Source organism: Canis lupus, chromosome 10 (assembly GCF_011100685.1).
Source record: "Canis lupus familiaris isolate Mischka breed German Shepherd chromosome 10, alternate assembly UU_Cfam_GSD_1.0, whole genome shotgun sequence".
Classification (NCBI taxonomy): domain Eukaryota; kingdom Metazoa; phylum Chordata; class Mammalia; order Carnivora; family Canidae; genus Canis; species Canis lupus.
The window spans coordinates 21993598-22008933 of record NC_049231.1 but is presented as its reverse complement, the minus strand read 5'-3'; the positions used below and the strand labels follow the sequence as shown (position 1 = coordinate 22008933).

Here is a 15336-nt window from a genome sequence, read left to right as displayed (position 1 = left end):
TCTCTCTTTCGGGTTTCCTTAGTTTTTACCTACTGTCTGTTCTCTGTCCCAGGACCCCACCCTGCACCTAGGTGCTGTGTCTCCTTAGCTCCCGGGGGCTGTGCCAGACTCGCAGGCTCTCCTTGGTGGTGGTGACCTTGACAGTTTTGAGCTTGGGCTGGTCAGGTGCTCTGTGGGATGCCCCTCTGCCGCGATCTGATGGCTCTCGTGGTTAGACCGGATCATGGGCTTGCAGGAGGAAGACCACAGAGGTGGCGTGCCCTTCCCAGCCCGCGTCTCCATCTCCGGGGGTGCGTGTTATCAAGGTGACTCATCACACTGATGATACCTGGCGGGGGCGCCAGCGGGTCAGACGCCTCCATGGCAAAATCCCTCTTTCCCCATCCAGTCCACACTGTCCTCATCAACTGGCCGTGCACCACCCCCACGTAAGGAGCTGGGAATTATGCTTTTTTTTGGCCATGGAGACTAAAAAAAGAACTTCTGTGTAGGAGAATTTATCATTTTTCTCTTTCTCAGTGTTTCGATTTTTGAACCTTAGCTCTACAGACTCAGGTTATAAAGCAAGTCACTAATGTCTTGACTATCCATTTATATATTTTCTTTTTTTTTTAAAGATTTTATTTATTTATTCATAGACACAGAGAGACAGAGGCAGAGACACAGGCAGAGAGAGAAGCAGGCTCCATGCAGGGAGCCCGATGTGGGACTCGATCCGGGGTCTCCAGAATCAGGCCCTGGGCTGAAGGCAGCGCTAAACCGTTGAGCCACCTGGGCTGCTCTGCTGTTTACATTTAAATTTTGACCCATTTGGAATTTGCCCTGGTGGACATGGTGTGAAGTAGAGATTGCTTTTATTCCGTATGGCTACGTCTCGTTTGTTCCAATTTCATTTATTGGAAATTCCATTGTTCCACTTTTCGCTGGTTCAAGGAGCCCCTTTAATGGTATAGTAAGTTATCACGTGCACATGTGGTCGTCTTCTGTGTCTCTTCATCCGTTCCTACCTGCGTGGGACCTATGGTGGCACTGGTGGGGTCATAGCCTTCCCTTTTCTTCTTGCTCAGCATTTCCCTGGCTCCTCTTGCTTATGGTGTCATGTGAAATTTGGAAACCATGAAGGAGACGGAGGTATATTTACTGGGATGATGTTAAGGTGATAAATTAACTCAGGGCATAATGACGACTTTGTGATATAAAATTTTCCTCTCCAAAACCGTGGTGCGCCTCTCTGTTCTGCCTTTGGGGGTTTCGAACTTACCCTCCAGTGGGTATTGACTGTTGCCAGTATGTTTATTCCTAGATTTTTTTAAAAAGATTTTATTCATGAGAGACAGAGAGAGAGAGAGGCAGAGACATAGGCAGAGGGAGAAGCAGGCTCCATGCAGGGAGCCCGATGTATATAGGACTTGATCCTGGGACTCCACGATCATGCCTTGGGTTGAAGGCAGGTGCTAAACCGCTGAGCCACCCAGGGATCACTATTCCTAGATTTTTTTTTAAGATTTTATTTATTTATTCATGATAGACAGAGAGAGAGAGAGAGAGAGAGAGAGAGAGAGGCAGACAAAGGAGGGAGAAGCAGGCTCTATGCCAGGAGCCGGATGCGGGACTCAATCCTGGGACTCCAGGATTGCGCCCTGGGCCTAAGGCAGGCGCCAAACCGCTGAGCCACCCAGGGATCCCCTATTCCTAGATTTTTAAAAAGATTTTTAACTTACTCATTGAGAGCGAGAAAGAGAAGCACACACTCAACAAACTGAGCCACCAGGTGTCCCTAGTTTTTTTTTTTTTTTTTTTTTAAGAAATGTTGAAGGGAGGCAGAGGGAGAGGGAGAGAATCTCAAGGAGGCTCCCTGCTGAGTGTGGTGCCCAACATGGAGCTTGATCTTAAGATCCTGAGATCACGATCTGAGCCGAAATCAAGAGTCGCTCAACCAAGTGAGCCACCTGGACACCCCTATTCCTAGATATTTAATCTTTCTGTTGCTACTGTAAATAGGATTATCTATAAGGCTTATAACAGGTTGCTCTGTGTTTCTGTGATGATCGACGTTTTACACTAACATTAACCCCACTGCTGTGCCAAAACCTGTCTGTAGTATTTTTTTTTTTATTGATTCTCTTAGGTTTTCTACATCTTTGCAAATAGCAACTACCCACTGTTCCTTTCTTTCCTTTTTTTTTTTTTTTACTTCTACACTGTTAAAAATAGCTCTCCTCCTCAATTTGTCAGCTTTCCATGATATTCTTTGACTTGCTGCAAAACAAACCTCAGCCACTACTGGCCGAGAGCTCACGTTGCCTCCCACCTCCCGTGCTCTCCCCGCAGGGTTACAGGTGAAGTCTTCGGACATTATCAGAGAACGTAATAGCTGCACTCTGACCTGACATCCTTATCCATTTCAGTTTCACTGAGCTGCCACCCCAGGGCTGTTCCCAGAGATCCCCAGCTGTCACTCAGCCAACTGAGGTTGAGCCAGGCCCATGGAGCAGCATTTCTCCAGCTCTTGGGCAGAACTGAAACCTCCTATGTGGAGCCTTTCAGTCCAAAGGCCAGCTTGGCTGGACATAAAAGCCTTGGCTCTTCCTTTGTTTTCTCAGGAGCTTGTAGATGTGGTTCTACTGTATTCTGGATTTGAATGCTGGGTGGAAAAGCCAGAAGGCAGGCTGTTTGCCCTCATGATGTGATTGCTTTTGCCTGGATGTCTTCCAGATCCTTCCATTTCTGTTGCAGGCCAGTGGTCGTGCTGGGTTTTGTGGCAGTGTTGACCGTTCTCCCCTGGCGCACATGTTCGTTTTCCCTGGTGCCTGGTACCAGGGACACAGTCCATGCAACATGCACATAAGTTGTCTTCAATTTTAGTAAACTTTCTTGAATTACTTAAAAAAAAAAGTCGAGAAGCATGACCACACCATGGAATGTGTGATCCATAAATTCTCTCCTGGAAGGTGTGTGCTCACATGAATGCAAGACTAACAATTAATGTGGCCATGGAGCTGCCACAAAGGGCATTCTGGGGTCCAGTAGATTCAGCCAATAGTGGTCCAGGCTGTGGTTTGGGGCCACCTGGCTTCAGCACTGCTTCTGGGCCCTGGGGCTGAATGCACGGTGGCAGGGACTCTAGGGACCCCCTACCCCCCAGTATTGACACCTTCCCTTCCTTGCTGGCTCCACCTGGAAAAGACTGGGCTGGGCAAATATCAGCAGCATGGAGACCAAGCTCCCGCCTCCTGGCCCTCCATCCAGTCTCCCCCTTCCTCCACAGGAGGTAACGTGACCCCACATTCACTTGGGGACAGAAATGGGAGCCAACTGCCTACACGGTATAGCCAAACCCATATCACCACAGGTCTTATGGGAAGTGTCACTTCCTCTACTCTGGGATCCCTTCTGGAAGCCTATACTTATACATCTACTGTGTCCTCTTTGCTTGTCATTGTAGAGATCACTCTTCAATGTTTAAAAACTCATTCTTCCTTTTTAAATTTTTATTTTTAAAGATTTTACTTTACTTATTCATGAGAGAGAAAGAGAGAGGCAGAGACACAGGCAGAGGGAGAAGCAGGCTCCCTGCAGCGAGCCCGATGCGGGACTTGATCCCCGGACCTTCGGATGGTGACCTGAGCCGAAGGCAGATGCTCAACTGCTGAGCCACCCAGAGGCCCTTCATTCTTCCTTTTTTACTTGGGTGCACTTTGCTCACTTTTGCCTCTTCTGCCCCTTACTGTGTCTTCTGCTGTGTCTAGGGTCCCCTGAGCTCATCCAATTCCGTTAATTATTTTCACGATGGTTTTACTGCTTTTCCCTTTTTCCAGCTCACACTTCATTCTCTCTGGTTTGGTGGCCATTTAGCCATCTCCTCCCTAAGCCTTAGGAGCTTCTTCTTTAGTGGTGGTGATTTTACTGTTCTCTTTCTTTGAATTTATAGTAACATGTTGATTTTTCTTTTTTAATCTAGTGAGTATTCTTTATTTTATGGTAAAAAAATGCAAAAACTTGCCTGAGTATCCTAAACATACAAGTCGTTGCTACAGTATGCCACAAGATTAACTTCATCTTGAATAAATGCAAGCTCCAGATGCTGACTCTGTCAGCCTTAGTGGGGGCTGCTTCATGGATTCCAGAATTATGTCCACAGGGTCTTTTTGGGTACGACTCCTTCTTCTCCTTATTTTGCATTTTTGTTTTCTCTGCCTCCTGCTCACCTCTCTTTGGGGGAGGACTACCATCACCTCGGCCTTGGCCCCTTCTCTGGGGGCAGCTGTGGCCTCAGGCTCAACCTGGCTCCTTTCTGTCTTGGAGAACTCTGGGGACCTACTGCCATGTGTGAGTCGCCCCCTCTCCTGGTCACCCGTACCCGACTGTGGCCCCGGGGCCCGGTGGCCTGAGCATCAGTTCTGCTTACAACTGGTGTTTCTGGGACACAGCAATGCACAGCTGCATCTCTGTTGTCTCTTCTTGTCACCAGCTAGACCCCAAGACCTGACCTTGACTCCACTTACCTGTACTCATAACCTCTGTCCTACCTCTGTCCTACATTTTTCCTTAAGCATTCCTTTCTGACTTACCTCTTAACTCAGGCAAAGGAAACCCGAAACCAGCCCTCAGGGGATGGCCACTGCCCAGACTACCTGGACCATCTGACCTAAACCTGGCTCATGCCTGTGCAGATGGACCATGAGTGACTGTACTCCATTAAGGTACTAAAATTTTTGCAGTACTGAAATCTCTGCTCATGGAGGAGCCTCAGCCCCATTTACATAACATGCAATGTATGTACAGAGTGTTTCCTTAACACACATGCAAGATCTTATGCCCTCCTCTATGTACATATGATGACAAGGCTTCCCCATCTAAATATTCATCCTAACCCTAAATAAAAGGTACCCATTCACCCTCTCTTGGATCTCTTTATTTGCTGCAAATAAAGTTTACTTTTTGAGACCACACCACCTGGTGTATCTGACTCGCCAAGAAGCAAACTCATTTTCCATTAGATTCCTACATTTTATTTGTTGCTGCTGTGGGTTTGCAGGAGAAGGCTGCCTCTGAGTCAGAACCCAGAGCTGCCCATGATGGATTTGAGAATGGGGGGGGGGGGGTGTGACTTGGTTATTTCTGAATTTTAGAAACATCCTTCTAACTGCCGGGAGAATAAACGGGGAGGATTCCATCTGGGCATGGGGAGCCCTAAGTCTGGGGAGGGATGGGGCAGGAACAGGGACATGGTAACAGGGATGGTGTGGAGGAAGGAGCATCTGTGTGCACAAGTCTTTTCCAGAGAGGTGACTGGGCCTGGGGCTGCCATCAGGGTTTTCATGGGGCCGGGATCCCTGCTCTGGCTGCCCCCCTGCAAGGCACATGCTGATCTGAGGGCCAATCTCCGTGAGATGCTGCCCGAGGCCAGGACTACGGGTGGCACAGAAAAGGCCACAGTTCTGTCCTAAAGGCAGCCACGGGCCTCGAAACAGGGAAGAGTGGACAGAGCCTTGGAGTCATCCTGGGGTGCTGGTAAACTCGATGTTCCTTTCCACCACCAGGCTGTCCCATCAGGGGCTGCTCGAGCTCCCAGCTGTGGCGTGCAGGGCTTGCACACACTGCCCCGGGAGCCACCAACTGTCCCATCTGATGAAGTTTCTGGGCCAGTGGCTGCTCAGGCCTCAAGTGCTCCTAACTTGGGCTCTTCGTGAACAGGTTCAAAGGCTGCCACAAAGCCCCGTGTCTGCACCACACAACTGCTCCCAGACCTCTTTAAAAAGAAAGTTTAATAAGGATTTTTACACCAGGACATGTTCTAATTACAAGTTCTATTTAAGTCATTACACGTATTTACACTAATTATGTAGTTAAATGTAATTATACTAATTGTATAAATGCACAATAACTGGCTTCGATGTACTTTGAGAGAACACAGAGAATTCACCCAGAAAACCTTGGAGATTGCACTGGGTGCAACGTGACCCCATGGGAGGACAGAGGGGTGTGCATGTGGGAGCCTCGGGCTGCGAGCCGGCCCGGGGCCCAGCATGCACACAGCAGGGGCTCACACCACCCCAAGGAATGGTGCCTGGGGCCACAGCCCAGACTTGGTTCCATTTCAGCCTCAGGGACTCAGAATCTCCGCAGGCTTTTTGGACACGTCAAAGGACAATAGTCAAGTCACTCTCCTGCTCAAAGATATTCCATGGTTCTCCACTGCCCAAGGAATAAAGATCCCCCCCCCCCCCCGCCCCCGGCAGCCAGCATGCAGGTCCTCCAGGGTCAGGTCCCGATGCCTCTCTGACTCTGTGTTCAGAATTTCTCATGCATACGAGCTACCCGCGCTCCAAGCAGACCAGCTGGCATGCATGTGATTGCCCAGGCAGTGCCCTCTGTGCCCACGCCATCCCTCCCGCCTCCGCCCCGGCCCCACCTCTCCCTGACCCTGCTGACCCCCCGCCCCCCGTCCCTGTCCTTCCAGGTGCAAACACGCTCTCTCCTTCTCCCTGCACCTCCCAGAGCTCTGATTTTGTAGTTCTCTGAGGACGCTTGGGATTTTTTTTTCACCAAAGCTGAAGTCTTAGTGGTCATGCCAGGAGCAGTGAGTGTCCCTCGGGCCAGGACTCCACCCATCCCACCTCAGGGTCCCTACCCTCAGCACGGAGCCTGGCGCGGAGCAAACTCTATGACACGTCTGACGAATCAATGAAGGGATGAATGGATGAAAGACTGACTTCTTTCCATAATGACAGCATGTTGATAAAAAGAATCATCAAGAGCCCCGGGAGTCCACACAGGGGCCTCTTCTGCCCACCGAGGTGAGGTGGTCAGGGAAGGCTGCCTGGAGGAGAGGATGCCTGAAATGAATCTTACTGTGGGATGAATAAGAATTTGGTAGGGACAGAAAAGGGGGCCGGGTGATGGCAGCTGCAGGGAGAAAGGCCCAAAGGGTTGACTCTGGCGTAGGATGCAGAGGCTCCAAGCAGGAACACGAGAGCGGTCGCCGACTAGGATGGCGCCACGAGGACCTATCTGTCCCGCCACCATCATTGGAGATGGAGGAGGTGGTACTAATATGCAATTTCTTGAAAGTTCTACAGGTACTTTCAGGAGTCAGCTGCATCTCCCGTGTCAGCCTTGACTGCCTCTGACTTCCAAGGCATTTGAGGTCCTGCTCTCCCCACCCTCAGCTGCTCATGAGTGGCCACGGGCAGGGAGAAGGGGCAGGGCCATGTGCTGTCCCCTGACAGGGGAGACCCTGACCCATGGGATCCTCCCCACCACACCACGAGGAAGGAAGAATTACCACTCCTATTACAGACATAGAAACTGCTAGTAATGTGGCCACACGTGATGCAAAGCCAGGCTCCTGGTTCTAGAAGCTGGGCTAACCCCTGCATGTTGTGAGCAAATCTGTGAGGTGCAGGGCTGGGGATCCGAGGCTCCCTGAGCAAGTCCCCCCCACCAGGAGCTCCCACTGAACAGGGCAGCTGTGCCCTGCACCGTTGTCCCCGCTTCCTACGGCGACCCCCAGGTCCCAGCCACCCTACCTCGGGGTTCTCCTGGCTCGGGGGCCAGTCCTCCTTCTTCTTTTTGGTCGCCTGAGCTCCCTGAGATGGCTCTTCCGTGGGCGGCCGCAACTCCCCCGTGCTCTCCGGCTGTGTCTGTACTTGAGGCTGGATGATGATGACCTGGAAGATACGGCACTGAGGGTGAGGGTGAGGGGTGGCAGCTGGGGAGGGAGAAGGGAGCTAGGAGGGCCAGAGGGGTGGGGGCCTCGGAAGGTGGGATCACAGAGGTGTGAGGAGGCTGGCACCAAGCCCTCTAGTCCTCGGGGCGCCTGCACCCCGGGCGTGTGCCTCCAGATAGTTCTTTACACGAGGGTCTGCGTGAGACGGAGTCCGGTTTAGGAACCAGAGGGGCCTTGGCTCAATCCTGTGCTACTGTCACAGCTCAGGGAGGTCACTTTGCCTCCCTGAGCCTCAGCTTCCTTGCAATCCTACCTCCAGGGAGGTCACGAAGATCCGGGAAGTGAAGACTCAAAAGAAGTTGGTTTCTTTATCTCTAGCTCAAGTGCAGGTAAACTGAGGCCAAGAGGGCTCAGATTTGCCACTTGGGGTCATGAGGGCTCTGTCTGAGTGCCTGCCCAGCCTGTCCCCTCCCCAGCCTGCCCCTCGGGCGCCCAGGCCATCGTGTCTGAGACCCTCAAACCTGGCCTGGGGTGGGGAGGTGGGGGTGGTAGGGCTACCCGGTCAGAGTGGCCCCACTTCAGCCAGCTGTCTTCGGGGTTCCCAGCTCTCATCTGGTTTGATCGAAGGGTCTGAGGCTGAGAGGTCCAAAAGCAATGCATGCAGCCCAGCCCCTCCCTGGGCCGGACTTCCCTCCATCGGTGGCTCAACTACTTTATTAATTTTGGGGGCGAGGGATTGGGAAGGAATCATTATCTTTCATGAATCCAGGGGAAGGAATTCACCAGGAGCAGTCAGCCAGGGTCTCGCCCAAGCCAGGAATAATTGGAACTTGTATTTTCTTTCCCCCCTAAGAACGTGACTGTCTTGTGAATTTGAAGCTCCTAAACAGGAAGAAAAAATGCATCTGTTTTGCTGCCGGCTTAAGGGAGGGCTCTTTGTTCGCCTTTGTATCACAATTTTAAAACCCCAGAATTCTCTGGATGGAAAAAAAATGCCCCTCTTTATATTCATGGGAAGAAAAACATTAAGATCCCCAGTAGAAAACAGGGCAAAAAATATCCTCAAACGAGTCACACAGAAGGAGACAGAATTCTTGAAAAGTATGGGGGAAAAACATTCAAGCTTCATAATAACCAGAGGAATTCAACTTTGAACAGCAAGCATCTGCTTCAACCGATTAAATGAGCAAAAAGTGTTGAAAGTGATAGCACTGAATGCTGGCGAGCTTGCAGGGAAAGGGGTACATGCATCCCCCAAGCACCTGCTGAGGGCCCTCTGGGGACCGGGCATGCTCCTGAGGTACAGGTCACCCCATCCGAGCACATCCTATGGTAACTGAGAATCCCTGGGGCTACTGAACATGGGTGGAAAGGCCCAGAAGCACAATACTCCCAGAAAAACACCGTGGGCAGTAACATCCAGGGGCTCGAAAGTGGAGCACCAGCTTGGAGGCTGGAAATCAGGAGGGACGCTGGCCACAAAGAGAGGGGCGGCCTGGCAGGCCCCAAAATGGAGACAGAGGAAAGGAGGCTACAGAGAAGAAGCCCCGAAAGCTCAGGCCTCACCGTCACCACTGAGCTCAGTTTCCATGTGAAATCTCAGTGGCCAGAAATCACAGATTTTCCATTTGGGCACCTGGCACCCACCAAAGGCCTCAACTACCCAACTACCCCAGCCAGAGACCGACCGCCAGGCCTGGCCTCCTCCGGGCATTCACCCGGCCACCCATCTTCACTGGTTAATTATTCCAGAACAAGGTCATGCACTCACTGACCACCCATTCTTTTTTCCACTGGTATGAACACAGCCACGTGTTCCCTCCGTCACACACCCGTTCACCTGCCGATTCACTCACCTCCCCGCTCAGCCCACCAGCCCTCCGACTGCGGGTCACCCCTGGGCAGCGACTGCTCAGTCGTTCCTGGGTCTGCACCCCATTCATTCCAGAGGCTCCTCGGTCCTCCTGCCACGCACTCATGCGCTCTGTTCGGGCCACCGTCCCCCACCCCCGCCCCGCGAGTGCATCCACGCACCCACCTTCTTGTCGGCACTGATGAGGAGGGGCTGGACCTTGACGCTGTCGCTGACCACAGACACGGCGGTGCTGGGGGCGATGGCGGCATTGCTGGGGGCGGTGGAGATGATGGCATAAGCCACCCCGGCACTGCTCAGGGGAGAGGCGATGGCGGCGGGCTCAGCGAGGGCCTGGGGCTGGCTGCCGGGCGCTGGCACATGGCTCACGGTGTTGTTGGCGGTGGGGAGGGCTGGGCTGGGGTTCTTGATACTGACCACGGTGGCCTTCTGGAACGTTGGGGGCTGCTTGGGTGGCCGGTCTCGGCCCGGGGTGACGGGGAGGCTGTCTGGAATCAGAGTCTTTGGCCTAACCTGGGGAGGGAGGGAGAGGTGCACAGTCAGACAGACACACAACCAGGCGGTGGGGGGAGGGGCGGCGTGCCCAGCCCGGGCACCGATGCCTCGCACGTTAGAGGTGAGGGGACAGCAGGGGAGAGGCCATGGGCTCAACTCTGGGTCAAGCCCCTTCCCGCTCATCTCAGATGAGATGGAAGAACAGAGAAGGAGGGCGATGGGAAAGCTGCACGTGGACCGGTCAGGTGTCCTCTGACTCCAGTCACAGAGCAGTGAGCTCCCTCTGATGTCACAAGTCCGCAGAGCGCTGTCATTGGGGAGGAACCGGGAGGGGTCCTGGGGGCCCCTCCATCTGGGTGGGGCTCCCGTGGAAACCATCGTGCTGTGAGCCAGAGATGGCCTGTCACTCTGAGAGACCCACACGCAACGAGTTACAGCAGGTGCAGGCAGCTATGACGGGGTTGTGGCCAGGGCTCGGACGGCTGGTGGATCCTGCCCTCGCCCCTGCCCCAGGACCTGTGCGGTCTCGGGCACACACCCCCTCTGTGCACTAGGGGTCGAGAGAACCCACAAACGGCTGCGTGCATCTCCACTGTCAGCTGTCACCAGCCTCCCAGCATTCCTGCAGCCAGAAATGAATCTCGTGCCAAGCCCGTGAGATCTGCGCTAGTGCCACCTTCTCAGGGACAAGGAGACGGAGTGGACTGGCCCGGGTCTTACTTTATTTGAGCCCCACGGTGACTGCACCGTGAAGCGGGTATATCGGCCTATCCCACAGATGAGCAAATTGAGGCCTGGAGAGGAAGAGATGTACCCGAGGAGGAAAACAACGCCCTGGCTGTCGCTGGTGGGGAAGCGGGACTTGCACTTGGGGCTTCCACAGCCTGCCTAGAGTTAGTGCAAGCTGGTAGTGCGCTGTGGGCCCACCGATCACCCCCATCCATCGCCAGTGACCATGGTGGAAAGAGGGGTTCGGGGTGGCTCCCACAGGGCTCTGTGACCTGGAGCAGGTCAGCTGGGGGCAGCGTGCCCCTCAGTCAAGCTGGCATCATGTCTGTCCGCTCCTCACCAGTGTCCACCATGGAGCCGGCCTCAACTGTGTCCTCCCCTCCCCACGCCGAGTTGTATGATCCTGTCCTGCTCTGTGTCCTTGGCATGTGGGGTCAGGGTCAGAGCCTCCCACAAACACCAATTCTGAATGTGGGAGCCTGGGATGGCCACCAGTGTGGGGACAGTTGCGCTCTGCTGCTGCAGAGGCAGGGTGGGGGCAGGTGGGGCGAGCAGTGGTCAGTGCGCAGCCAAGCTGTGATGTCCAGTTCAGGTCAAGGGAGGCTGCACTGTGCTGTGGGCTCCTTCCGGGTCACTCCGGGTCTGCCCACGTGCTCTGGTTCACACTGGCCGGGCAACACCACAGAATCCCAACTCTGGATGTGGGTGAGCCGTGCCCAGACTGCAGGGCCTGGGCTCTGAACAGGTGAGGCTCCAACCCAGAGAAAACCTACTCGGGAGAACCCCGAGCTCATGACTTTCAGCCGGTGCCACCTGGAGAGGAGATGCGTGCAGACCCAGGCCGGATGTCCTCCTCCCACAGGAACCTCGGGGGCCCTTTCCTGCCCTCCATGCTCTCTCCCTTCTGGGGCCCTGTTGGGAGTCAGCACAAGTGGGCAGCCGGAAAAGGCTGCACAGGACAGGAGCTGTCCTTCATCATCCTCCAGCACGGGGCATCGGTTACAAGCTGCCTCTGCCTCTGCCTCTGAAGCCAGCAGGGCAGGGCGTACCCAACACTCGCTCAACAAGGCTGAGTGCTGGTGAGCCACCAGTAGGCGTTTGCTTTGCACCAGGCATGGCTGTAAAGGCTCTGTGCCATGTGATTCATCCTCACAGCCACCGAGGAGGCACCTGCGCCAGCCCCTCTGCAGGAGAGGAGCCTTGGCCCAGGAAGGTCAAGAGGCCGGGGACTGAACCCAGGGAGCATGGCTTAGTATCTTGCTGCCTCCCCAAATGAATCATCTTGTGCAGAGGGTCTGTGCGCTGTTTGGACTGTGACCCCTGGTTCAAAATCTTTACTACCTCATGACCCAGTCCACAAACGAGTTATTCAAGAAACAACGTTGATGGTGCATCTTGATTATTTTCTGTTCTATTCTAGTCCAGCTTTGTTGATTCCGCTAAAGAAAAAGAAATCCTAGTCCTGACCCACTGAGATGATTTTCCAACTCCTCGTTGTAAAAACTGGGTTCACTTGGAATGTCTGACTCTTCTTCTGACGGGCAGAGGAGGCAGGAGGGGGAAGGGATGCACCCAACGGGTTCTTGCCCACCATGGCTAGGGCCCACCTAAACCTGCAGCACTTGAGGTGCTGGGGACAGACAGATCCCCCGGGCCCACCCACGAGCTGCTTACCTGAGGTAGCACCGCCGCTCCTTGCCCGGCCAACCTCTGCAAGGAGCTGACCTGAGGACCCGTGACAGGCACTGCAGTGATGGCTCCCAAAGCCTGGAAGACAGGAGGGGACGCTGAGCCGGGACCGGGGACATTTGCACTGAGGCCACCAGGGCTGCCCGGCAGGTGCGCAGCTCTCACCCCAGACGCAGCAAACTCAGCTCTTCTCTTTCTCCATCAGGAGTTCACGACCACAAAAGCATGTTCCCGTCATGCAGGAAATTTTGGAAACCAGAGAAAGAAAGGATGGCACTGTTCAGAAGATACTTAGCCCCGTAGCAGCTCGGCTTCCTTTTTACAAGTAAGTTGTTTTTTTTTTTTTTTAAATATCGATACCCGTCTACTGAAAACCAACAAAAATGAATGTTAATCCATACCTTGCACAGTTGTTTTTAAAAACAACAAACATAAAGCCAAAAACCAGCAAACTAGAGAAAAAAACCCACAGGAGAAAAATCTCTGGGACCCTAGGTTAGGCAAAGAGCCTTAGATATAACACCAGCAAAACCTGATCCATATGAGGACAGATGAACACACGGGACTACAAAAGAATTTAAAAGCTCCTGAAGCTTAAGTGTGAACACAGTGAAAAGCCCCAGACTGGGAACACACACTTGCAAGTCACCCGTCTGATAAAAGACTGGCATCCCGACTCTCTAGAGGACTCTCAAACCGCAATCGTCGGAGAACCGCTCAGTTAACACAACTGAACACGAGATTTGAACAGAGACTTGACTAAAGACGATACACAAATGGCAAATAAGCCCCTGAAGAGATGCTACAGAGCGTTAGTTATTAGGGGAATGTGAATCAACCACACACTCAGGTACTACCCCTGCCCCTGCCCACCTACTACTGCGCTGGTTCCACTTGAAATCCAGAGCTGGTGACCACAGAGAGCAGCTCACCCGCTGCTCCTGGGGACATAAAATGGTAAAACAACACGGACCAACAGCTTGGCCGTCTCTCAAAAAGTTGAAAATACCTGGACACCTGGGGGGCTCCGCAGCTGAGCATCTGTTTTTGGCCCAGGGTGTGATCCCAGGGTCCTGGGATCAAGTCCCACATCGGGCTCCCCATGGGGAGCCTGCTTCTCCCTCTGCCCGTGTCTCTGCCTCTCTCTGTGTCTCTCATGAATAAATAAATAAAATCTTAAAAAAAAAAAAAAACAAAAACAAAACCTGAAGTCCCAGGCCGCCAGGCCCGGTCCCTCTAACTCTTGCTTCCAGGAATGGTGGGTTTGGTCCCGGAACGCCCAAGTCACCTGCCACCACCACCACCGTCTGTTTCCCCTCCTGTGCCAGGCAGGCTTCAGGCTCCTCCAAGTCCCATCTACTCGCTTCTCTCCAGGTCTGCTCCCAGACTGCGTTATTCCACGTCCTTATAAAGCTTTAATTAACAAGCTGAAAAGACGTTTTATCTGGCAGGGGCTGACCTTTCTGCTCCGCGTCAGAATTTATCGATAGCAGCAGAAACAATCATCTCAGTGGCTCTTTCACGAGCACCACATAGTTTATAGCCACGCTTCCGTCAAGATAAATGAGCTCCTTATGACGACACTTACGGCTCTAAGCATCTTAATAGGAAAAAAAAAAAAGGGACCATAAAAGTCAAAGATAACTTCAAATATTTTCCTGCATCGGCGGAGTCCCTGGGGCAGCCTCAGAGAAGCTCCCACGTGGTGAGACAGGTGTCAGGTGTCGTGGCTGCTCCTACACATGCTGGGGACCAACCAGCTCTGACACCAGCGGCGTGCGGCCCCCTGGCTCTCTAGGCCCACTCCCGTACCTGCAACAGGAAGGGGTCCTGCTGCTCGGGGCTCCTGAGGGGCAGAGGGAGTGGGTGCTGTGGGGTCCACATGGTGAGCGTTAGGAGGGGTGAGGGGGTCCAACCCGCCAGCCTGCCCGGAATCGGGGAGGGACAGGACTCGCGTCACCAGCCCGTCCAGGTACCAATCCTGGAGCGGTCCTGTTTCTTGTTGGGCAAACCTGGGGAAGTCTCATCTGCACCTCCTGACTCCAGGACGGGGCATACATACTTGCCTTCACCCTCAATCAGAGTAAAATACCCCGGGGCCTGGCGGCGTGAGACAGTAGAGAAGGAAACCAGCGCCACGGGTCTCAGGCTTCCTGCCTCTGTCCCCATCAACGGGTTTCCTTCTGTGTCAGAGGATAGACAGTGGGGCCAGTCTGCCTGCTGGGCTTCCCCTAAACCCCAGGCCTGGGGGAGGCTTCAGGCCACGCCCCTGCTGGGCAACCGTGCTTTCATCCCTGGCTTGCGGCTGGTCCCACGCTGGTGGCCAAGACCCTCCCCTCCATGGCCTCCCAGGACCTCTGGGCAGCAGCAGGTGCCCCCTACCCCCCACAGGGAACCCCCTTCACTCCCTTGTTCGTTCAGCAGACCTCCCAGAGCCCCCACTGGGTGGCTCTGGGAACCGGGTGGTGGCCCGGCCTCACGTCAGCTGCTCCCATCCCAGCCTCTGACCTGGTGGATCAGAACCCGCTTGTGCATCTCTGCTCCCCTGCGGGACGGCAGCTTCTGTAGTCCAGCCCAGGTCGCGGTGGAACAGGAGCTTAGGGAGAGCATGGGACGGAGGCCCTCAGACAAGCAGGGCCTCAGGCCTCCAGGGTCCAACCAGGGACCCTGCCAGTGCCGCTCGGGGAGCTGCCAAGGGACAGGGGCTCTTCCCTCACACCTGCAAACACGGCCACCCAGAGTCCCACTGTCACTCTCCCCACACGTGCAAACCTGCTCCCCAACCTCGGGGCCTTGGTTCTAGTTCCCACACCCAGAGCGACTCGAGACCTCACAGAGCTGCCCTCTCCGTGGCACCGAGGAGGTTTTTGAGGCGGCC

At 54.0% G+C, this 15336-nt stretch overlaps 1 protein-coding gene across 3 annotated transcripts in view; it reads right to left on the bottom strand.

Annotated features, from left to right (window-relative positions):
* The window catches only part of PHF21B (PHD finger protein 21B), an 82971-nt gene that overhangs the window by 10689 nt on the left and 56946 nt on the right, over window positions 1-15336 (bottom strand). For all 3 annotated transcript variants that reach the window (XM_038550251.1, XM_038550249.1, XM_038550250.1), the window contains 3 exons: window positions 12444-12536; window positions 9711-10058; window positions 7533-7673 (listed from right to left, as the gene is read on the bottom strand). In XM_038550251.1, coding sequence (XP_038406179.1) covers window positions 7533-7673; window positions 9711-10058; window positions 12444-12536 — 582 coding nt within the window. The remainder of the gene's footprint in view (window positions 1-7532; window positions 7674-9710; window positions 10059-12443; window positions 12537-15336) is intronic.